This window comes from Zosterops lateralis (genome assembly GCF_965231275.1).
Source record: "Zosterops lateralis genome assembly, chromosome: Z".
NCBI lineage: Eukaryota > Metazoa > Chordata > Aves > Passeriformes > Zosteropidae > Zosterops > Zosterops lateralis.
This window is the reverse complement of record NC_139800.1, coordinates 86,009,786-86,032,760: the sequence shown is the minus strand read 5'-3', so window position 1 is coordinate 86,032,760 and position 22,975 is coordinate 86,009,786. Positions and strand designations below refer to the sequence as shown.

General features: G+C 46.9%; 1 protein-coding gene across 3 annotated transcripts in view; it reads right to left on the bottom strand.

Moving 5' to 3' along the window:
* LOC310922378 (fibroblast growth factor 13) overlaps positions 1-22,608 on the bottom strand; it is a gene marked incomplete at its 5' end in the record, with an annotated part of 214,401 nt that extends 191,793 nt beyond the window's left edge. Inside the window, one exon of one of the 3 annotated variants that reach the window (XM_083882889.1) lies at positions 22,531-22,608. Coding sequence is in view for 2 of the 3 variants with exons in the window: in XM_083882887.1 (XP_083739013.1) it covers positions 12,256-12,304 (49 nt within the window). Of the gene's footprint in view, positions 1-12,255; positions 12,347-22,530 lie in introns of those variants that run through there. The other 2 variants (XM_083882887.1, XM_083882890.1) reach the window with 2 other exon arrangements.
* Between the last annotated feature and the right edge of the window lie 367 nt (positions 22,609-22,975).

Genomic DNA, 22,975 nt, shown 5'->3' with positions numbered 1-22,975 from the left:
AAACTTAATCATGTTTTGGTCTTCCACTTTAAAATGTGTTCCACACCTCCCTCATTTGTCTGCACGTCCTGATCAATTACCTTACATCAAAGCCTTGTTACACACACACACACACACACACACACACACACACGTTTTAATTGATTTACTCAAGTCAGTGAGCAAGGAATACATCTTGGGAAATAAAGCTGGGCACACTAGAGTAGCCTGCCCTGCTGCTGCCAGATTTAAAAGCTCTGAAACAAAGGCAGTTCTGGTTTGTTGCCACAGTATGATCTTAAGCTTCAAACTGCCTGGTGCTCTGAGGGCTGTGTTAGTCCAGCTGATCATCAGCCAGCCCACTGCTGGTTTGTATGAGTGCAGCCAGGGTACTGAGCCTGCAAGTAGAGTCATGCTCCACAGAAAGAACTTGTTTATCTGGCAATTAACTTTCATTGACCACAGCAGCATTAGCTAGAATTTATAAAGCATCAGCCATTCTCTCTACAAAGTAAAACACTGAGACATCACACAGCACACTGCAGATCTGAATACCAAATAGAAAATGCACATAAAACTAACATTTCCATGCTTTGTGCTGGTATTTTGACTGGGTCAAAAATTGATGGCACCACCTTTTAAAGACTCTTTATTCATATTTACCAAGGTGTTAACAATCCTTCAAGATCTTTGAGTCAATAATCCTTTTACTTGTGAATAAAGGTAAAACATAACTAAGAAACAGATAAATGAAGAGAAGGCAAGAAGGTTGAATTATACAGCGTAATTCCCAAAGCCAAATTTTGAAGCACAAACAACCAGAATACAGCAGAACTGGAGAGGCAGCAGCTGCCTTCAAGGACATCCAGCATAGGACAGGGTAAAACTTCAAACCACAGTGTTTCAGTTCACAGCATCTTCCAGGCCATCTTTGAGGATGCAAACTAAACACAGGATTCTGCTCCCTTTTATTCACCAACAGGGTTTTCTTCTGCTGCAAGATGAGATTTCAGGAACCAATTCTGATTCTCCTACATGCTTCAGTCTCTATTAAGCTTGCTGGAACTACAGCGGCAATTCCTTGTACACACACGAATCCCATACTACAGAAGCAAGCCTCAAAATTACAGCTCATTCTAGCAATCTTCAGGCTTATCTTAGAACAGAACACTGATTCAATACAACTTCCCCACACACACTTTTTTATAAAGAAAAAAAAAACTGACAAGAAAGGAGCAAATATTTACAATATTCATCACAACAGTGGTCAGCGCTATGAAATGCAAAACCTATCAGACTTCCACTGAGGACTTGATCCAGCAAGGCTGATACTGAGCAGCACAAACTGTGTTTCAGTCTAACCTGACAGGACAGTAGTGGCTCAGGTTCTGCTCTTCATAAGGTGCCACCCAAATAAACACCAATGAACTATCGAAGTCTCTTACCAGTAGTTATTCCAACCCATCCCATACATAGGGACAGTTTATAATTCTTAAAGCAGCAATAAGAACAGTAATTAGAGATCTGACTGAGGAGGAAAAAGCACTTCAAGAAAAGCCATAGATAAGAACAGGGTTTCACACTGAGTGCAAGAATTAGGGATGAATTAACAGCAATGATCTTCCCAGCTTTGTGAGAGAGGAGCAATGCATTATCTCCTCTCAGTGACAGAGGTACTGCCTGACAAACAGCTCACTCAGAACCACAGCAACCAAAGTCTGCTGTTTTCTTCATTTCTTTTATAAGCCTTTCATCACTCACTCAGACTTCCTCATGCACACTCAATGGCTCCTTCTGAAATACATTTAATGTAAGAAATTGTGATAGTGGGAAAATGGCATGACAAGAATATCCAGCATTCAGTGACAGGGCCCAAACCAGAGCGCTAACAGGTTTTGGCTAAATGGAAAGTAGAGGTGTTTGGCACCTTGCAGGACAGACTGTCAAGTCTTTTCTGCACCATTTCAGGCTGTCAAACCTATGTGCTTTCACTGCAGTCTGGTACTACTAAGAGTTATGCCCATAATACCTCCTCTTCCATTACACTCTTTAGCTTCCTTGTGCTCTCCAGGTACTTTACAAAGCTAATTTTCCATCATTCAAAGTGTCACAGAATTTGCTTTCTCCTGCCACGACACCACGCTTTCTTCCCCCTTCTATTCTCAGCCTGGCACCTCTTATTCATGCCACAAAGCAATTTAAAGTTCATCTTTCATGATCAGATGTGGAGTGAAATAAAAACCAGACACTTCAGATTAAAAGGCACAGCCCCACCACCTCACTACTGAACTTCCTGCCATCCTCCACACCATTGACTCAAAACGCTGCTTTTTTTCAGCTGTTATGTAGTTCAAAATCTCTTCCTAACACTGTTCAGAAGTGCCTGACTAATTTTTCTGATCAAACTCAGAAGTCTTGCGAAAACATCTCAGTTTTGACAGGAGGCCTTTTCAGACCAAGGGTGGAACAAGGACAGGGCTGGAAAACCTGACAGTCCTTTTCCTTAAAATAGCTCCAGTGTGACTATTTTTCCTGAGTAACCTCAAAGAAATTTTGCTTATGTCCCAGTGGGGGAACAAATTCAAACTTTTAGACCCTGAAAGTTGCCATGAAAAGAACCTAGAACTTTCACAGCTCTGCATAATTCTTTTCTCCTCTACATTCATTAATTGCTGCCACTTAAATTAAGCATCCCTAAACAAGAGCATCTATTTTCCTTAAATGAACTACTAGGAAAAAGTACATTTTTATCTTTCTCTTGTCTTCCATCCTGTTCTCTTCTTCTACAGGAGTTACTGGATCACTACCTATAAAGCCTTCATTCCTCTCTGTCACCTGCTAAAGGGATACTCCTCATGAAAAGACTGTTATTTACACTAATTCCCAACGACACAGAAATCATGTGATAGAAATTCCTCCCAAGACACAATTATACAAACAGAACTTGAAAACTGGGAGTTACATAGATAATCTGAAAAGGAAAAAAAAAGCAAAAACAAACAACCTGAATCCCAAAACAAACACCCCAACCCCTTTTCCAGCCAAAGAAACCAAATGTGCTGCCACTCCAGTAGCCAAGTAACACAGCTCTGTATGAAAGACAGCCAGGTACCAACCAAGGCCCAGCACCAAAGCAGACATTCCTTTATCAGCCTCCCTGGCCAGGTGGTTTCCTGAGCTTGGAGTGGATCTGAAACAGGTCACCCTTCACCCCAGAAATCTTTTTCCAGCTGGAGTCAGACTTCTGACTTTCTGCTGCTGTAGCCTCCCCATCAGGTGATCAAGAAGAGCCTTGCCATTTGATCTCTTCTGACTTACTTCACTTTTACCACCTTTTATTGAGTTCTACCAAAACAAATGAAAACCCAATATCTTTTTCTCAGAAAGCAAACATGGGGCAGAGCGGGGAGAAGAGCAGAACAGCAGATGAAAGTCACTCCAGCTCTTCTTGCCCAATCACTTGAAAGCAGCCAGCTATTTTTGGCAGTCTCTGAATGTTCAGTCACTGGTATGCAAGATGAGAAGCACACGTAGAGCAGAGCACATGACAAACCTGCACTGATTGTACACCAGTGTGGCTGCAGAACCTCTCCACCTTACAGCCGGAGAAATAACACTTCAACACCTGCAGCCTGGGCTAGGAAGGAGCACCCGCACTTTGTGGTGGTCTCAAACAACTACAAATCAAGATTACTTTTGGAAATGCATACCCCTGTAATTCCCACCAATACTACAACTCTCAAAAATACCTCCAAATCTTTACTTTACTAGGCAAGACTTCCATGGATCAGGTATTCCAACTCTGCACCCCAAAAGAAGTGACAATGGATTGCAGTGAGAATTGGGTCCATTCTAGTTTCATATTCTCCTGCAGAACTGGGAGGAAAAAAGCGTAAGTGACAGCACTTCGGATAATATGGTTGTGTATATAATTGTGTATAATTACAATGAAACTATTTATCATTTTCCAGGCAGTACTGTAGCACAACTTAGGCAAATTGAGATGTAAGAGCAATGTAAGAATTTCACATGTGTACTGAACATGAAAGATAGCTGCACAGAACTCTACAGCAGGTGTAAAATCCAAAGGACAAATGTTCTGTGCAAGCAATTTGACAGCAATGTCTGAAAGTAAATTCAGCCTCAGCTACTTGAAAATTGTGGCCAGTTACCAATGAGCTACTTAGGGGACAGAAGGGAAAAGAAAAGCACCTACCAGCTTCTTGGTAACTGCTGGAAGGTGGCTAAAAGAACAAAATCAGAAGAAATCTCTATTCCCTTGTGTGTCTGCTGGTCAGGTGAGAGTGTGCTGGGACAGCTGTGAGCAGAGCTGTGCTGTGGATCACCTGGAGTTCAGTCTGCACTGTTCCTTCCGCCTGCTGGCTCTCTCCCCTGCCCCTTTCTCCTGCCTTTCTTTTCTAGTTCTTTCATACTTTCTTTTTATTGTATCTTTGCATTTTATGAAAAAAAAAATGCCCTGCATTTTTCCCATTTCATTTGATGAAAACCAGAAATTTCTAAAATTTGAGCAAAAAGCCACCTGCAACGGAATAGGAAAAGCTCTGAAAATTACTGGTTCCCCTTTCCTGAAGGTACACAAAAGCAGTCTGGACACAGTCCTGAGGGATGTGCTCAGGAGATCCTGTTTCAGCAGCAGGAGCAGCTCCAGAAAGGAATGTTCTGTGATTCCACACAAAAAATGAACAGAAAAATAAAACAATTAGATGAGTGCTAGTTACCACCGGATTTGAATAAACAGGCTACAGGGGCAGGGGAAAAGTGGCTCAGAACTCCTAAACTCCTACAATTAAACACAGTGTATAAAACCTGAGTGAAGCTGCTGGAAGCACGGAGTTGATGGTTGTCACCTCTGTTGTGCAGGCCATGGAGAAGCCACTGGCACCTAAGAACAGTCACCTAGGCCAGGAGAGAGAGGGAGCTGCCCAATTCCTGCCCAGTGAGAAGGGGAAGTCACCTGTCACCTTCACCACCAGGGGCTGGGGTTGAGCCACCAGCCCTCACTATCCCCCTGTCACCACATTGAGCTGTGTGTCACTGCCCAGGGCTGATCCCCAGGGGCCTCTGTGAGGTGACAATAGGGCTGCCCCAGGAGGCTTCCAGCATGTCTCAGGAGACTCCAGAAGGTTCCACAAGGGCCTCGCCAATCCTGTTTGCTGTTTTTGGCAGCAAACAGCTCAGTACGTTGTCAGGGGTTGGAGGAGGGAGAAGATCGGAAGGCGATCAGATGGGTACTGGACTGCTGCTGGGGAAATCCCACCTCTGGGATGTCAGCCCCAGCTTCCACAGCCCACAGGAACAGGGACACAGAAACTCACAGAGCACTTCAGCACTGCTGCTGCATCCCCTGTGCTGAACTTTACAAAGTGACGCGCAAAGCAAATGCCTGCAGAACACTCAGGTCAGAGGAGGATTACAGGATGCCCAGCTCCAATCTGATCTCACTAACACAGGAGAAATTCATCCTAAATTGGACGGCAACTAAAAGCACATGTGTATCAAAGATATCAAGCACTTGTTAAACAATTTATTCTTAAAGCAACCAAGAGAGCCTTATATCAATTATGTCAAGCCTCAGCTTTTGAAAAGCATTTAGAGATTCCCTGAGCCACAGAACAGAGTGATCTCTATAAATACGCCTTCATTTCAGCTACAAGCACAACCAGTATCACAGGTAACAAAGCACCACTAGTTCAGATTTAGTCTATCTTGACCTGTGTACATGTCATGCAGCCCAGATCAATGGCAATTTGATTGCTATTTCAGGAATACCTCTTCTTCCCACTTCATTTCTGTCCTCTGCTCCCTCCCACCTCACAGTGTTGCTCCAGTTATTCAAACAACGTAAGCAGTGTTCAATCCATGCCAACCCTTTCCTCCTTTAGCACTGACCTTGCTTTATACATCACTCTCACAAAACTAATTAAGTGGAGAACAGTCTCACTTTACACTCTCTTCAGGAAAAGAACTGAATTGTTACCTGCCTGAGGGTGCAATTCAAATTATTTTTCCCTTCATTTCACTCAGCAACACAATACAAATACTAAGCATGAAACCAGACCAGCCAATTCAAGGAAACCCTTTACCCAAGACACCACACAGAAAAATTAAAAGATTATTGTAAATAACACATATAACATAGGTTTGTCTCATTTTGGTTTTTAACACGTGTTTTCATGTAAGCTTGACTTTGGAAAAACAGGTAATTTTGTTAGGTCAAATGACAGAGTTGAGGAAAGAAAACAGTTTGGGCTACACAAGTCCTAGAACCAGGCTCAGCTAAGAGGGATAAGAGTGGCTAAGAAACCTTGTCCCACAGAGGAGATCTGAAACCACAGAATCTGTGAGAGCATCCAGCCACCAAGAGGGCAGTTCCTCTCCAATATACATCAACACAAAAAATCCTGATCTGAAAATGCTCAGCTAAAGGTTGTCTAGGATGTGAAGCTTGTCCTCTTAGAGTAAAAATGTTTTGTTTGTACACAGGACACCTCCAGATTTACAGAGGTTTTTATAAAAACATGGATTCACTGCTTGCAGGAGATTGAGGAACTGGACTTGCCCTGTCTTGGCTCCTAAGGAAGTGAGTCATATAACTCTGCAGCCGTGTCTTCTTCAACACACTACAGCACTAACACACAACGAGGAACAGAGACAGAAAACGAACATTCATTGACCCAAGGCTACTCTGTAGCATCCAATTCCCAAAGCACAGGGTAAGACCAGTGCCTTGCAGGAAATCTCAGTAAATGGCACAAATACAATTAATGACAAGTCTCCAGTGCAGTGTGGGTGGCTACAGACCAAAGATGCCAGAAGCCTAAGCCATGTAAATTCTTATGCATCTGCTGGTGCTCCTCCCTTTGCAGTGCCCTGCAATGCTCTGTGGGGCTACTCATCCTCCAGGCTTCATCTGCCTGGCAGTTTTTCCTTTGAAGATGAGATTTAGCATCTGCCAAGAAGCAACTACCATTGTTTTCCTCCAGAAGCAAAAAAAAAAAGATGACTTTTACTATCTTCTGTACAACACGAGTTCTTGGCATGGACAGCAGCCACACAAGAACCAACACTGCAACAAACCCCAGAGTGTGGACCTTGTCCCCAAAAATCCTGCCTTGCTGTGGATTTCCTCAACACTGAAAATCATTAAAGAACATCAGCAGGAATCTGCTGGCATTTGGATCTCAAGACTGCTTCCACTTAGTTGCTGACGTTTTATCAACATATGTGAGGGTCTTGGGATTGGGAGGGAAGGATGTTTCTTTTATAAAGAGTTACTGTCGTTTGTGGTACCAAAGCCAGTTCCAGATAATGAGTCATAACAGGAGGTAGTTACTGTAAATATTCCAAACATGGGCACATTAACAACCACCTACTAATCAGAGGCAATGCCACAGGCAGACACAGAGAACTCCCACTGCTGTCAATGGGAGTTTTGAATGAATCAGGACCACAGCCAAGCACTGAGTATCTATTGTGACCTGCGGAATTAATAGCCACGATGGGATGGGTCATGGCCCAGATTTTGGCTGTCACTTTCCAGTGGGCGATGCAGGCATCTATTCAAAGTGAAATCTGCAATCTCAGACAGGAGGCTCAGAGATTTCTAGTGTGAAGTGAACAAAACAAAACCATTGTATTTAATACTCACTCACTGGTGTCATTAAATGTTTATAATACAAACACAAATTCTAATGTGTAAGGCAATAGCACCAACTGACCACAAAAAGATTGCAAACATCTGCCTGAACAGATCCTCAAGTTCATACCCTAAACTGCAGCTGCTGCTGAATTTTGGTGGGGCTTTTGGTCTGAAATGCAAAAGAACTGGCACCCAAATTTTTAACAAAAAGACAAAGAAATGCCCTGCCTGTGACCTGAGCTGGCCAAGCAGCACTTGAGGCAGTTAGCACCATGCTCCCTTCCCCCTTCTCACTCGTGGCTGCACTTGCTGCTAATTTTGATTCCGTAGACTCAGACCAAGACGTGGTCAGCTTACATGCTGCTCCTCTTCAAGTCCCTGAAGCAAGTTACTTTCTCATGATTCAGTACTATAGAAATATAACTGTTGAGATCAGCTTCTTTATTTTTGTCAGCTTTTCTCCAGACCTTTCAGTCATAAGCTGCATTATACTATATTCCCATAAAGCCAGGAAAAGCAGTAATAGATACCTCAAAATTCTGACTTCTATTTTTCCTGCCAAGTGATTTCTCTAAGTGCTTTGTTTTCTGCTGTCACTGAATTAGAATAGTACCTGTACTTCCAAATTCTTAACTGTTACTGTCACTATTTCAATACACTCTTCACAGATTAGAAGCTTTCAGCTTCAAAAATGCTCCTATTTAGCTTTCTGCAGAAGAAAATACAGTCTGCATTCTCTCACTGCTTATGGCTGAGGTTATCAGACTTCTGAACAAAAGCTATCCAAGTCCCTTGTGGTGACAGTATGGTGACAGGAAAAGATTCTTCTGCATCTGCTTTGATGGAGAAGCTAATAGTACATAATTCCCTCAGTAGAAAGAAAAAAAAAAAATACAGGTGAATCCATTCTTCAGATTTAGTTTGAGACTCTCTGCTCCAACTCTTGAGTAGCCACACAAATTGCACAGCAGCCTCTGGAAAGAGCCTGGCTGTAATACCAGACAGCTCTCTAAGGCCCAGGTCCAAAGCACAGAGCTTTCAGCACATCTCAGCTCCCTTTTCAATGCCCAATCTTATCCTACTGCTCCACAAGTCTCCCCCTAAATAAAAGATAAAAAATATTTAATTAGAAATGGGTCATGTTGGTACAGCCCCAAGGACTGATGGAGACACTCGATGTACTGTGCCCAAAGTACAAGGCAAAAACTTTTGGGGGAAGTGCCCCTGGCACACCCGAGGCTCTCTGCACAACACCTCCATGGCAGGACAAGAACCTGCCTGGTGGGAACTGCTCTGCTGTGCTGAGAATGTACCCAGGGCACATCCTGAGAACAGAGCTGCTCCCAACCTCGGTGACTGACAGTTCTGCGCTGGGAATGAAGGAGAGCTGCTCCCATCCACCAGTCACCAGTGGGGAATGGTAAGCTGTTCTTCTTCAATCCTCACATTCCTGCCCACCTCGGAAACAGGGCACCATGAGGAGAGACACGGACACCTGCCCCATGACAAACCCAGCCGAGAGGAGACAGGCTGCTCTCTCAAACCAGCTGCTGGCTACCCCAAACAGCCTCCATCCACACTGGAGCAGCAGCAGCGCTGCCCATCTGCCTTTGGGGGACAGCTGGGAAGATACTCAGCTCAGAGCACCCTGCACCTGGCCCAACTCTCACACAGTCTGAAAAAAATGGGGGGGGAGCAGAAATCAATGCCATAATCCGCCATAATCTTATAGGTGCACACTCACAGTTAATGCAGCATCTTGCAGCAAGTAAAGGTGCATATCCCTGACTTCATTCTGTTAATCCATGAGCTTTATTTAAGATTAGGATAGATAATTCTCAAATGTTCACAGCCACTTTTAAAAGCAACCAGGTATTCAGCAAACACAGTCATCACTGGGTTTTCTAGGCAGGACTTACAAGTGGAACCAAAACACCCTAAAGCAATCAGTTACTTTCCTCTTTGGCTTCAGGAAAGAAGTGAAAAAATTATTAAACATAAATTTTGATACTTCCGTAACACTTGCAGAACTCCACTGACACCACCACAGACTTTATACAAAAGGGCAATTTAACTGCAACCACTACAAGGCAGTTAAGTATTTGCTCTGAGTTGTGCCTATTCCCACCAAAATCCAAGGCCATTCAAGGTTCTGTACAAATCAGTTTTTTCTAAAAGAAACCACCCCAAAAGCCAAATGAAGAAAACGTCTATCAACAACTTACACAGTGCAGCTCCTACATTTGACTTGAACATGGCCCTCCCCAAATTCTGTAGAGAACTACAGTAAAGTCTCATCTCATGGATGGCCCTGCAATGCCTAGGAAAGCTTCAGAAGTAAGAAAAGCTGACGCTGCTCTCACTGAGAAGCATTCCACATTTATTAGGCAAACATAACCCTGGGACACCTGCATTTACAGCAGATATTTAAACTACATCACGTTACCTTACAGAATGGGGGTACATGAACTATCACATAATAAACTACTCGAATATAAAACACGATTATGGTCTTTGAAAGAGGGCTTAACTAACTCAAAAACACAGAGCTTTCTCTCAGGACTCCAAGGCCACAGTACACCTGCAGAAAAATGCAGGAAATGGTATCCCATCCTTTCCAGCCAAATTACTCTATTATTGTATTAAAAACAAAACAAAACAAAACAAAACAAAACCCCACCAAAAAAAAAAAAAAAAAAAAAAAAAAAAAAAAAAACAAAAACCACCCATCACTGCCTCGATTTACTAAGGCTTCAGCCAAATTAAACATTCCCATTAAGGAATATTAACACTTGCAATCACCAAAAGAGAATTCAGGTGGTTCAGAGGAAAAAACATTTCCTATTTTTGTCTACAACTCATGAGGCTAAAGACCACCACGCAGCCTATACGTGAACTAGCAAATATTAACTCCTTCTCAGCATCCCCAGAGCCTTTCTAAAAGCCATTTCACAGGTGCTAACCATGGCTCACAAACCACCTCACACATGTACCGGCTCCTCCTGCTGTACCTAAAACTGCCTCTTCACTTGGTGATAACAGAGAAAGTTTTTATAGGAGCTCAGGGAGTGTAGCAGTGTCTCCTGGAAGCAGAGTAATATAAGCATCAACTGCTTTTCCTGGGAGCCTCAGAATATTCACCTTCTGGTACCCTGTCAGCACTGACATCACAGCCTCGCACGTCTAAGGCATCACTCATTGACTCATTAACAGAGATACAAATGCCTTTTTTTCAGAGCCCCACTGCTCTGAAATGTGCCAAAGCCTGCACAGAGGCAATTTCAGACATGAAGTATATCATTAAAACTTGCAATCGTAATTGAAATATGTAAGCTTGATTTTAAAAATAAGCTTTCAGGCAAGCATAGCTCAAGTATCGCAATTTCTTTTTGTTTACAATTATAACACAGTTTTAAATCATGCAAAATAATTCCTCAGAAAGGCGGGAATCTTTTGTTCTGCACTGCTTAATGAATTATTTAAAGCGCAATATAGTGAATAAGGCCACCATAAAAGAAAATCAAAACTAAGTAAACTTCAAAGAATATAATGTAAAGGCAAAGCATATTTATCTAGGAAAAAGAAAGGTTTTGCAATGCCTCTGAGTAATGAAGTTGATTGTGTTGCTGAGAAAAAAAAACGTGATGGAAACGCTAAGGTTTTGGACATAAGACAGAACATAGTAGGAACGGGAAAAACAGTTGGGGAAAAAAAAACTCACATAAAAAAAAGAAAATTAAAATCTCTCCAAAGTGTTAAACCTAAACTTTCAACTAAAAAACTTTTTATCAAGAATAGAAAGGTTGAATTGTTTTGATTCGGCCTCTCAGACTGCTAAAAAAGTAAACGACAGGTTAGTGTCTCACTCCGTTTTCTAGAACTAGTAAATAAGGAGTAGTTTTTGGTCCTCCGGGGTGGCCCGGCAGACCACTCCACCCCGGGGCCCCCAGCCAGGCACCAGAGACCAGCCTCGGGTGTGCAGGGAGCACCGGGGGGGTCACCGTCCCGAGGTTCACCGAGCCCCGAGGGACACCGAGCCCTGCGCACCGCCCGGGGATGGGCACGGGGACACCGCCACCTGTACGACCCCGGGCGAGCACTGCGCCCGGCCACGACCCCTGTACCCTGGCACGGACCCCGGTACAGACCCCGGCATGGACCCCCTGCACCCCGGCAGGGACCCCAGCAGGGGCGGCCGCATCCCTGGCCGTGCCGCGGGGCCCGGGGCGAACCGGGCCGGAGAAGCCCCCTGTACCCAGCCTCGGGGGTGCGCAGCCCCGCGTCTCCATGACGCTGTCTCCCCGCCCCGCTGGCCGGAGCCGGGGCCGCCGCAGCGCCGAGCACCCCCGACCCCGGCCGGGAGCCGCCCCCTCCCCGGCGGGAACGGGGCGGCAGCGATCCCGGCGGTGCCGCATTGAGCGGCCCCCGCAGCCGTGCCGGGGTGCCGGGCAGCGCCCCGCACGCCGGGCACCGCGGGGGCCGCTCCCACCCGAGCCGGGGTCCCCGGGGCCGGGGCTGCCCCTGAGCCGTGTCCCCCTCCCGGCCCGGTAAGGTCGGGCTGCCTGCGGTCGGGCCGGGGAACGAGCCGGTTATCGGGGCGGCTGCGCCTGCCTTACCCTTGGAAGCATCTTTCTCTTCTTTGGGCTTGATCACCTTCCCGCTCATAGAACCCAGCTTGGGTGGGAAAATCCCCGGGAGCGTCGCGAATTCCGGCTGGACCCAAAGAAAGCTCGGGTGGGGGTCAGCGTCCGTGCGTGTGGGGGGATCCTCTACGCCGAAAAGGCAGAAATAACACGACGAGAAGGGGAGAAGGGGGAAAATGAGCAGCCGGCGAGCTGCCCGCTCCTCGGCGCGGAGCCTCGGAGCCCGGCGGCGCCGCCGCGGTGCCTGCGGGAGCGGAGCAGGGAGCGGGGGGCTCCGGCAGCCGCAGCACCGAGCCCCTACGCCGCTCGCCGTGCCGGAGACAAAAGCGATATTCCCCGTGTCTGCCCGGCCCCCTCCTTCCCCCGCCTCCCCAGCTCTGCCTCCCCTCCCCAGGGCCAGGGAAGCGCAGCTGGTCCTGCAAGTCCCACCAACCGGGGGGAGGGGGGTACCGTGACTTGGGAGGGGTTGTTTGCTTGGGTGTGTTGGGTTTGAGTTTTTCTCTTTTCGCATCCTTCCCTAATAATAATGGGATGTAGCAGCGGAGCTGCAGCCGCGGATAGGAGGTGGAGGAGGAGGACGCGAGTCCCCGTCACTGCAGAAGAGGCGGCAGGTTTACGCTGGCGGCAGCGAGGAGGGCTGGAGGGTGCAGCTCCAGCCCCACGGCCTCACGCATCCCCCTCCCCATCACCCGCACCGCGGCTTCATTACACGGTACGGGGCACAGCGGGGGCAACGCGCATCCCGCTGCTCGCCTGCCGCGGAACGCTGCCCCCCGGCCGGAGCTGGACTGTCCCCCGGCTTGGGGAGCTGCTCCCACGCCTGCACCGCAGGGGCGGCTTTGGGCGTGGGGCCCGGCGCCGCCCGGTCCCAGCCCCGCAGCCTGTTGCTGCTGTCGCGGGAGCGCAGAGCGCCGGCCGGGGGCACGGGGGGCAAAGGGGAGATCAGGTTCCCGCTAATGGGGAGCACGAAGGGCAAAGGGGGGATCGGGTTCCCTCAGCAAGGAACACGCAGAGCCCACGCCCGCTGCTGCCCATCCCTGCTGCGTTGCCCCGGGGCGTGGGACGGCGCCCACCCCCTCCCTCCTCCTGCTCCGGCCGCCTCGGAAGGGACCCCCAAGACCAGCCAGAGCCCATCACCTGTGCTACAAAGCGGCGTGTCCCGCCTCCCTCCTCCCCCTGGCCCCGTTCTCCTCGGCGGGGCAAAACTTCATCTGCCGGGGCCGCCGTCGGGGGAGGGAGGCAGAAACCCGATGCAGCCCCTTGGAGCCTGGCCCCGCTCGGCAGCGCCCAAAATAAATCGCCGAGAAGAGCGAGCCGTGCAGTGCCTGGGGGACCCCCTCGAGCGGCAGCCGGGTTGCTCCTGCCCCCTCTCTCCGCGGCCGGAGTGGCCTGTTTGGGGCGGGAGACACGAGGGATTTCTCCAAGCCCAGGAGGGAGCAGGGCAGGGCCGTCACCCGGGGAAGGCAGTGTGCTCTGAGCAGTGCCCCGCACGCCGTGCCCCGCTGCCCGCCGGGGCTCCCCGGCCCTGCAGCAGCCCCGGGGCCGCTATTTTTAGTGGGGCCGAATTCCTGCCTGGCACCCTCCCCTGCTGCAGCCCGGGACAGCTGGGGACAACTCGGCTTTCTGCGGCCGCCGCTCTTGCCCCTGCTCCCGGAAGAACAGCCTCTGAGTAAGTGGGTGATGGAACAGGCGTGGAAGAAAGTCTCATTCCCGCTGCACACTGGAGATCAAGTGCAGTTAGGGATATTAGGGCTGTTTAAGCTAAGAATTCGGAGCCGGGATGGCTCTTGACTGACTTGGTAGGGTCATCTTTGCTTTGCAGAGACACAAGGGTTGCTGGGAAAGTGGTGAAGTCACCATCGCTGGAGGTATTTAAAACCACAGAGATGTGGCACTTAGGGACATGGCTCAGTGGTGAACATGGGAGTGCTGGTTAGCAGTTAGATTTGATGATCTCAGAGGCCTTTCCCAATCAAAATTATTCTAGAATTCAGTAAGTCTTCTGATAGTGGAGTTGGAGAGTGCTCTCCATGTAAGTCTATTTCATATGAACCTCTTCAGGTGTTTTTTAACACGTCAGAGACTCTCCAGGGGGTTAAAAACCTGGTCTTTTCTTTTGCTGTTTCTCTCCAAACAGAAAACTCTGAATCCAGAGAGCTGGAAGTGTAATGGGGAGGGAGAGATTCTCTGGTTCAGCTGAGCCATCACTGTCAGAAGTAGTTGATGAACTCCAGCAAGGAGGTTTCAGCTGTCCAATACAACTTAGACTGGATTTTCAAAGGCATTTGCAGTGTCAGTCAGTAACCCTGGCCTGGTTTGAGATCTTTCCAGCGCCAAATGTCACTGATAAATGCTGTGTTAGAGCCGACAGTGACCCTGCCTTACCTCAGCCCATTCTCATCTTTGCCAGGGGACCTGTTCAATACACTCAAACTTACTACACTGGAAGAAGGCAGCAGCTCAGCAGGTTGTGAAAGAATTGTACCAACTGGTGAGCAGAGGGAGCTTACCCTGCTGTTTTAAAATTAGTTAGTTTTTCCCCTTACTAATTTTTTTCAGGGCTTAGAAGTGTCACTTAAAACAGTAATAAAATACCGTGTTGCACATGCAAAATATAAGAGGATTTGCATGAAGGCTTATTGCAATCCAGGTACAGTTTGCACAGTCTTTAATTTGAAAGCTGCCTTGATGGCTCGAGTATCCTACTGGAGATTATATCAGTGGTCAGGATGCTGACATGTCTTCAGATTCCCTCATCAGTTCCTTGCTTTGAAGTGAGCGTCTCTGGATTTTAGGGAAATCACTTCAGGTCTGGCTTTACAACAGAATTTCTTTAACTCACAAATATTTAAACGTGAATCTGAGCCTCAGTGTTTGGTACATCTCTTCCCAGCTGTAGTAGGGAAAATTGTCACCTCGTTGCTTTCCAGCTCCAACCCTGGAAGCTGAGAAGCACTCGGATGCTGTAGTGACAGAAGTGATACACCACAAGCTGCACAGCTCAGCCAGGCTCAGGCAGAAACCTACCTATACATGGCCCTGACACGGATCCTGTGCCTCTCACTGACAGCCTTCTTTGGGTTTCTGAATGTGCAGCAATTTCTGTACCTCCAGATAAATCAGGTACCCAGAGGAAGATGATTCAGTGAAGTTTAGTACAAAGAAATCTGATGTGGCCGTGTGAATGCTATTTAGGTATTCTCTGTCCGCCTGTGTGCCTTGGGAGGGCTAAAATTCAAGACAGTCTTTGTTGGGGGGGGGGCATGATTTAAAGTCAAATGTCAGTAAATTGTTCTAAATACACACCTTTTGTGTGCCTCCCAAAACTCTGATGGAGTCATTGAAAGTGAGTGGCAACAAGCCCGGCAGCACAAATGGTTGGAGCATCATCTGTACCCTTGTATGGTTTCTGAGCTCTCCTTCCCAGAGGGACAAATGCAATTGCCCCAGGCACAGCAAAGGCTCATAAGCTCGAGTGTGAAGTGGAACACGAGGCTCTTGCAGCAGAGACACAGCAGATTATATTTGGGCTCTCTGAATGCTCAGGGTGTCTCTCTGGGAGCAGACACAGCAGAGCTGACATGCTGCACGGAGCCAGGCCTCTGCTGAGGGTGTTTATTCCCCCAGAAACATCTCCCAGAAGGTTCTGACTTGGCACAAGCTTGGCTAAATCAAGTATCTCTTAACAATCTGAAACTGTAAACTGTAAGTGCTTTTATACAGCAAAACTCTTGCTGCTTAATGTGCAGTAGCTGTATGGTTTGTCTATGTTGTGGTTTGAAAACCTTGTTTGATCTGAACAAAGGCTTGTTGCTGTTCAGGGCCCCAGTGGAAATCGTTCTTCTTGTGGGTAACCAGATAGAGAGGGCTCACAATCTGACTATACTCAGGAATGTGCATCCTCCAGAAGCCTATGGCACCTAGGAAAGCTTGTGTTTCCTTCTTGTTGGTAGGTGGGGACATGGCAGTGATCTTGTTTATTATCTCTGTGGGGATTTGGCGACGTCCATCTTGCCACTTGACTCCTAGGAACTGGATTTCTTGAGCCGGTCCCTTAACCTTACTTCGTTTAATGGCAAAACCAGCTTTCAACAGAATTTGGATAATCTTCTCTCCTTTCTCAAAGACCTCCCCTGGGGCATTCCCCCATACGATGATGTCGTCGATGTACTGCAAATGTTCCGGAGCCTCACCTTTCTCCGGTGCAGCCTGGATCAGCCCATGGCAGATGGTGGGGCTGTGTTTCCACCCCTGGGGCAGTCGGTTCCAGGTGTACTGCACGTCCCTCCAGGTGAAAGCAAACTGGGGCCTGCACTGTGCTGCCAAAGGGATGGAGAAGAAGGCATTGGCAATGTCAGTGGTCGCATACCACTTTGCTGCCTTGGACTCCAGCTCATATTGAAGCTCTAATATGTCTGGCACAGCAGCGCTCAGTGGTGGCGTGACTTCATTCAGAGCACGGTAATCCACCGTCAGTCTCCATTCTCCACTGGACTTACGCACGGGCCATATTGGGCTGTTGAAAGGTGAATGAGTCTTACTGACCACCCCTTGGCTCTCCAGTTTACGAATCATCTCATGTATGGGAATCACAGAGTCTCTGTCAGTGCGGTATTGGTGGCGGTGTACTGTTGTTGTGGCAGTTGGTACCTGTTGTTCTTTGACTCTCAGCAGTCCCACAGCAGAGGGGTCATCTGAGAGACCAGGCAAAGTATTCAACTGTCTGATGTTTTCTTTCTCAACTGTGGCTATCCCAAAAGCCCAGCGATATTCCTTCAGGTCTTTGAAATATCCATTCCTGAGATATGCCGAGAATGCATGGGGCCTCTGGACCAGTTGCAATGGGGTGTTTTTGCCACTCGTTCCCAGTTAAACTCACTTCAGCCTCTAATACAGTCAGTTCCTGGGACCCTCCTGTCACTCCAGAAATAGAGATGGATTCTGTTCCTACATACCTTGATGGCATCATGGTACATTGGGCCCCAGTGTCAACCAACACCGTATATTTTTGTGGGTCAGATGTGCCAGGCCATCCACACAGTCCAGTAGATCCGATTATCCCTTTCCTCTTCCCGGCTAGAGGCAGGGCACCCCTATTCCTGGTCATGACATACATTGTTCTCCTCCTGTACGTATGTTTCTGAGGTCCCTTCCAGAGGATCAGTCATATCATCATTCCTGTACTGTCTGGAGTTCTGAGAGACTGGGGCAACCTTGATTCTAGATGGGCTTCTTGTGGTAGGTGTTCCTCTTTTCAGTTCATGTACCCGGGCTGCTAAGGAGGAGGTGGGTTTTCCATCCCACTTCTTCATGTCTTCTCCATGCTCTCGAAGAAAAGACCAGAGGTTACCTCGTGGTGTGTATCCTCTCTCCCTGGCTGGGGGACGCCTGCTCCTAATGGCAGAGACTCTCATCGGCTCTGGTGAGATATGGTAAATTTCTTCCTTAAGTTCTTTTAATTTCTGATGGCCTTCTTCAATCAAGCTCCGGACTTGCTCAGCCAGTCTCATTTCCACAGACGAGACATGGATACGAACTGGGGCGATGACAGTGTCCTCGTAAATTCTTAATTTATTACCAAGACACCCACCTTGTCCTCACCTTCCCTCCATTGCAGTGTTGCCAGGTAACGTGAGTGCATCTCTGGTCCAAGCCGTGCAAGTCTCAGCCACATCCGTGATGTGCACTGGACATCATCTGGGTTTTTAGGAAATCTCTCATTTTCTGAAAAAATGATCTCCAGCACAGCCAATTCCCTCAGGCATTGGATACCTTGTTCTATTGTGCTCCATTTGCCTTGGTGCACTTGGAGGTCTTCTTTACAAAGGTATCTGTCTTTCACACTTGTTAGCAGTCGCTGCCAGAGGCTGAGAGGTTCTTGGGTTTTCCCAATCCCCTGGTCAATGATCACATCCCGGGACAGCGATCCCAGTTGCCTGGCCTCAGTTCCATCCAGAATGGTGTCATTGGCTGCAGCGTCCCAGATGCGGAGCAGCCAGGTCAGGATGGACTCGTTGGTCTGGCGGGTGAATTCCCTTCGCAGGTCACGCAACTCACCCAGGGATAGAGAGCGAGTAATAATCTCTATCTCTGTCTCCTCTGCTGGCTGCGAAGGTCCTGCTGCATCCTTGTCAGTCACTACGCAGACTGATTTGCTCCTTGACTTCTTTTTCTGAGTGGTGGCAACTGCTACTGGCTTAGGTTGTTCCAGTTCAGTGACGGTTTGTGTGGAGATGCTGACGGCACCTTTGGTTCCTTTCTCCTCTGTGACAGTCTGCGTAGATGTGGACACTGTTGCCTCACTTTTGGCTTCTTTCTCCTCTGTGGTGGTCTGTGTAGATGAGGACACTGTTGCCTTGTCTTTGGTTCCCTTTTCCTCTGTGACAGTCTGTGTAGATGCTGATGATGTTGCTTTGCTTCTCTTTCCATCTTCCTCTTCCTTAGGAACACGCTGTATCACACCAGGTAGTGTTTTGATCCTAAATATGGTGCAGAAAACACAAAGGGCTGTGCAGAGAAGAGAAAGCAGGACTGACAATAACATAATACTGCCCTTGGCATCCAGAGGGTACTCCATATTTTCAAAAACTGCTGTGTGATGCCTAAAAAGCTGGAAAAAATCATTCTTTACTCCTCCCCACAGGGGCTGAGTGAGATTGTTGAGGCCCCAGATGTAGCATCCTAGACCAGGACACGAATCCAAAATTGAGTATATATTCTGAATGCTGTTCATTGCCTCGGAGTTTATCAAGCAATGGACATAATAGACCAATAAGGCAATTTTAGTACCATACCCTGGTCTACGCAGGAGCATTAAGACCGGCAGATAGTACCCCATGTGTGGAAAGATATAGAGAGATAGGTATAAGACACATGTAAGCATGTTGAGCATCATAGCAAACAGGTGTCTTCTCAAATGCAAAATTGTAGTTCTGACTTTTCTCAGTGCCTCGTGCCCCACGTTGGGCACCAAAAAATGTTGTGGTTTGAAAAGCAAAATGAATGAGAGGCTCCAAGTCAGAGATATAATTTAATAAAAAGAAAAGTAAAAAGGTAAAAGTAAAATAAAATAAATGCAATAACACAAAGGATCACTGACAGAGTCAGAATACAACCTGAGCAGGATGGTGGAAGCAGTCCAGGTGAGGTGCTCTTCCTGAAGCAGTGATCCTGTAGAAAGGTCTGGTAGCTCTGGTCCTCTGGGAATCCAGTGGATAAGTGCCCTTGCACTGTCCCACATACCAGCTTATATCCAGGTGAGAATGCTTGGCTCCTCCCCCTGGGCAGAGCATCTCACAATAGCATGAGAAGTGTGAAATGGGTCCTTGATGGCCCATTAACAGAGATAACCCCTGGAGGGAGTTACCTGTGACTCATGGGCCATTAGCAGAAGACACCCCAAAAGTTTTTCCTTGGTTCTTTGGCTGATTCTCAAGTTGAAATTTTCTCTTTCCTGTAGGCAGGGATTTGTAAAAGGTCCAGATTCTACTCTTCTATATAGTAGGAATCTTACATTGTACCTTTAAAGCTTTGTCATGGTGGCTCCTGGTATGTTCCCAGTTAAATCTCAAGTAAAACTCTCCCTACATTCAGGCAGAGCAGGATTAGGCCTTACATTTAAGATTCCAGACATGATAAAGTCTCATTAATACAAGTACTTAATCCTCATTTCAATTTATATTTCAATATTCATACTGGCATCTAGAGGTATTTATTCAATGTTGATAAAATAAGTAAGGCACATGTCTGGTTTAGTTGCCACGTTTTGCACTTGTGTCTGTAAAATCAGCACAAAGAAATCCATTGCACTTCTCCTTATTTCCTGGCCTACCACTGCTTCAGTTGGAATGCCAGGGCAAATTTCTGAACTACCAGTTGTGTGTTACAATAAAACCCATGAGGATTTACAGGTGAGATAAATACTAAACATGGGGCCAAAGCACAGCCTGTCCTCAAGCAGGCGCATCCTTGTTCTAATGGGTGTTTCATTTGGCCCCCAAAATACTTTTACCATTCCTATTCCTATGCAGTCTTAAGCACTACACAGATCTTTTTTGGGCAGACAGCTTGCTATGCACAATCTTCCTCCTTCTGATTGCCAAAACCCAAGTTACACGCAAGTAGAGTTCCAGTTAATGGATGGTACAGAGATTGCAGTTTAATTTCTCTAAGTAATTCAGTCTGATCAGCAGAGACGCCCTTAGAAGATCCAAGTGGGAAGGGATAATAATCACACGTGGCTGGATGCTAGGTCCTACTGCTCCATCACTCCCTCCTCAGCAGGACAGAGGACAGAAAATATAACAAAAGGGTTGGGATAAAGACAGGGAAAGATCACTCACCAATTACTGCCACAGGCAAAACAATTAATTCAATGTCTTACAAATCAAATGAGAAGTAAAAACTAAATCTTGAAAATCTACTAAGGAAGCTTCCTGTCTTAAAATCCTGCCCAGATGACCACTAATAGATGCCTGTTTGCCAGCCTGCCTCTGAGGTTGCCCCTCTTCACAAATTTGATTAATTGCAAGTGTTTAAGAGTTCTCCTTCACACCAGCGGCATCACCCTGACTTCAGAACCTTTAGGTGTACAAAAACCATTTATCACCAGCACACTGGCACTGAGGAGCAGTGACAGAAGCTTCAGGTGTGCTTCAGGACAGGGCAGTAGAGGAGCAGCTTTCCCTTTCCCTTCAGCTCGCCCTGCCCTGCCCTGCCCTGCCCTGCCCTGCCCTGCCTGTGTTTGCACAAATGCACACACACACAAAGCAGATGGGGCTGGGTCTTTGCAGAAGTGACAGGTAATTTGTGTCTCTCCCAGGGGAGACCCTGGGGACCATAACCAGCCGAAATAAAGCTTTAACTTGATAGCTTTTGTTAGACAATTGTAGACAGAATTTTAACAGGTGGAGTGAAAGAAAATGGAGGAAGTTTTCGGTGTTCTAAACTGAACCCAGGTGCCTTGATGTCAAAACAGATTTTTGCCCAGGGCACCTTCTTCAAGGCTGGTAAAAGGTTTGTAACAGTGTAAAGATGAAAGGCCTGGGAGTGGTTCTTGTGCTGTCCAAAGGACAGTCTCAGGGTGAAGGTACACCCCTCATGAATGTAACAAGAAGCACAAATCACAGTCACTCACTGCTTTTCACTGTGCAAGGAAGAGCAAAGTGCCCTTCCTCACACAGCCCTTCGTTCTGGGCTTACAGCTTTCCCCTCACAACTCCTCCTTCCAATTGGCCAACTCCTAAAACTTAAAGGGTTTTGAAGTGGAGCTGAAGCAGGAGCTTTGATGTTTGACTGCACTGAGCTGCAGACTGGCAGTGGTGACTGATCTGCTCCAGCCTCTGTGGAGCTGAGAGAAAACAGCATTTGAAAGGCTGGGCAAGCAGAATGTCCATCACACCAAACCTGAGCCTGTGATTCAGAAGCACACTCAGACCATCCTGAAGTCCCAGTGCAAAGGGAGGCCCGGCACGGAAACCTTTGGCCACGTCAGTAATGGGCAGGCAAAGGACTGCAAGGAGCATTTCAGGACTGAGCCTTCCCTGAAGTCACACTTGAATTTAAGAAAGGTAATAGAACAACAACAGGGAAATGGACATACTGAAGTATTTGAAGGGAAGCTCGCCCAGCAGAGCTCTAACATTATTGGAAGCTTGCATACACAATGGTGGCATAGGACAACATTTTCATTAATGTCATAATGTCTGACATTTTCCTTAAGTGTTGTAAAAATTAATCAGTGTTTGATTTTTATGAGCCTGAGAGACAGAGAGGGGAATGTGATAGTTAGCTTTTCAGGCTATTTCTGGACTCAAAGTGATCTAAAAAAATCAGTTATGCTTAAAGTTCAGAGTGGTTCCTTAAAGGAAAAACAGAAAGATATTAGTTTAGTTCAAGAAACTAACTTTAAAAGAAAGTTCTAAGTGTTTCAAGAAGCTTACAGGATGTAAGACAAGATATATTCTGCTAATTTGAACATGCTCTTTCACACCAAGCAGCACTAGAATTGTGCAGCCAAAAAATAAGCTGCTTCCTCTGACATGAGCCTATTACCTCTACTACTTTTGTTCTTTTCCTCCATGGAATTGCCTTCTCCTTTAAAGCTCTGTGCAGTTCAACCCATTGCCTCGATTCTTTTTAACTTGCAGCAATTTTAAGTAGCAGCTGATAGGATTTTTTCCAAAAATTTTCTTCCCTCAGACATGATCTAGGTTCAGCCCCCACCCCAGATCAGAAGATGAAGCTCACCTATATTACACTGAGCACTTCTGCACCATTCCTCCTGTTTCCTGGGGTCTCTGAAACCCTGGTCATGTCATGTGTCCCCCAGACTTCCCGTCCATGTCCAGCTGAGCTCAACTTGCAGCTACCTCATAAACCTCTCACATGTCTTAATCAGATGGCAGCTGGTATTTCTTACATGTCAACCACGTTTTGATCTCAATGACATGCACAGTGCCATGTGTGAGCAAGAGCAGAGAAATGAAAAATACTTTTCCCTTTTGTTTTTGTAGAATTGTAAGAATCCTCCTGATCCACCAAATTCCCACAGCACAAAGGGCTGGCTGTAGCAGTGGTCTAGCAGCTAGGCTGATCTTGGAGAAAAGCAGAGCTTTAGCTTTGGAAATCATGTGTCTCATGACTGGATGATTTTTTTTTAACAAAGCAGACTTCAGGTGAGTTGGGGCATTTG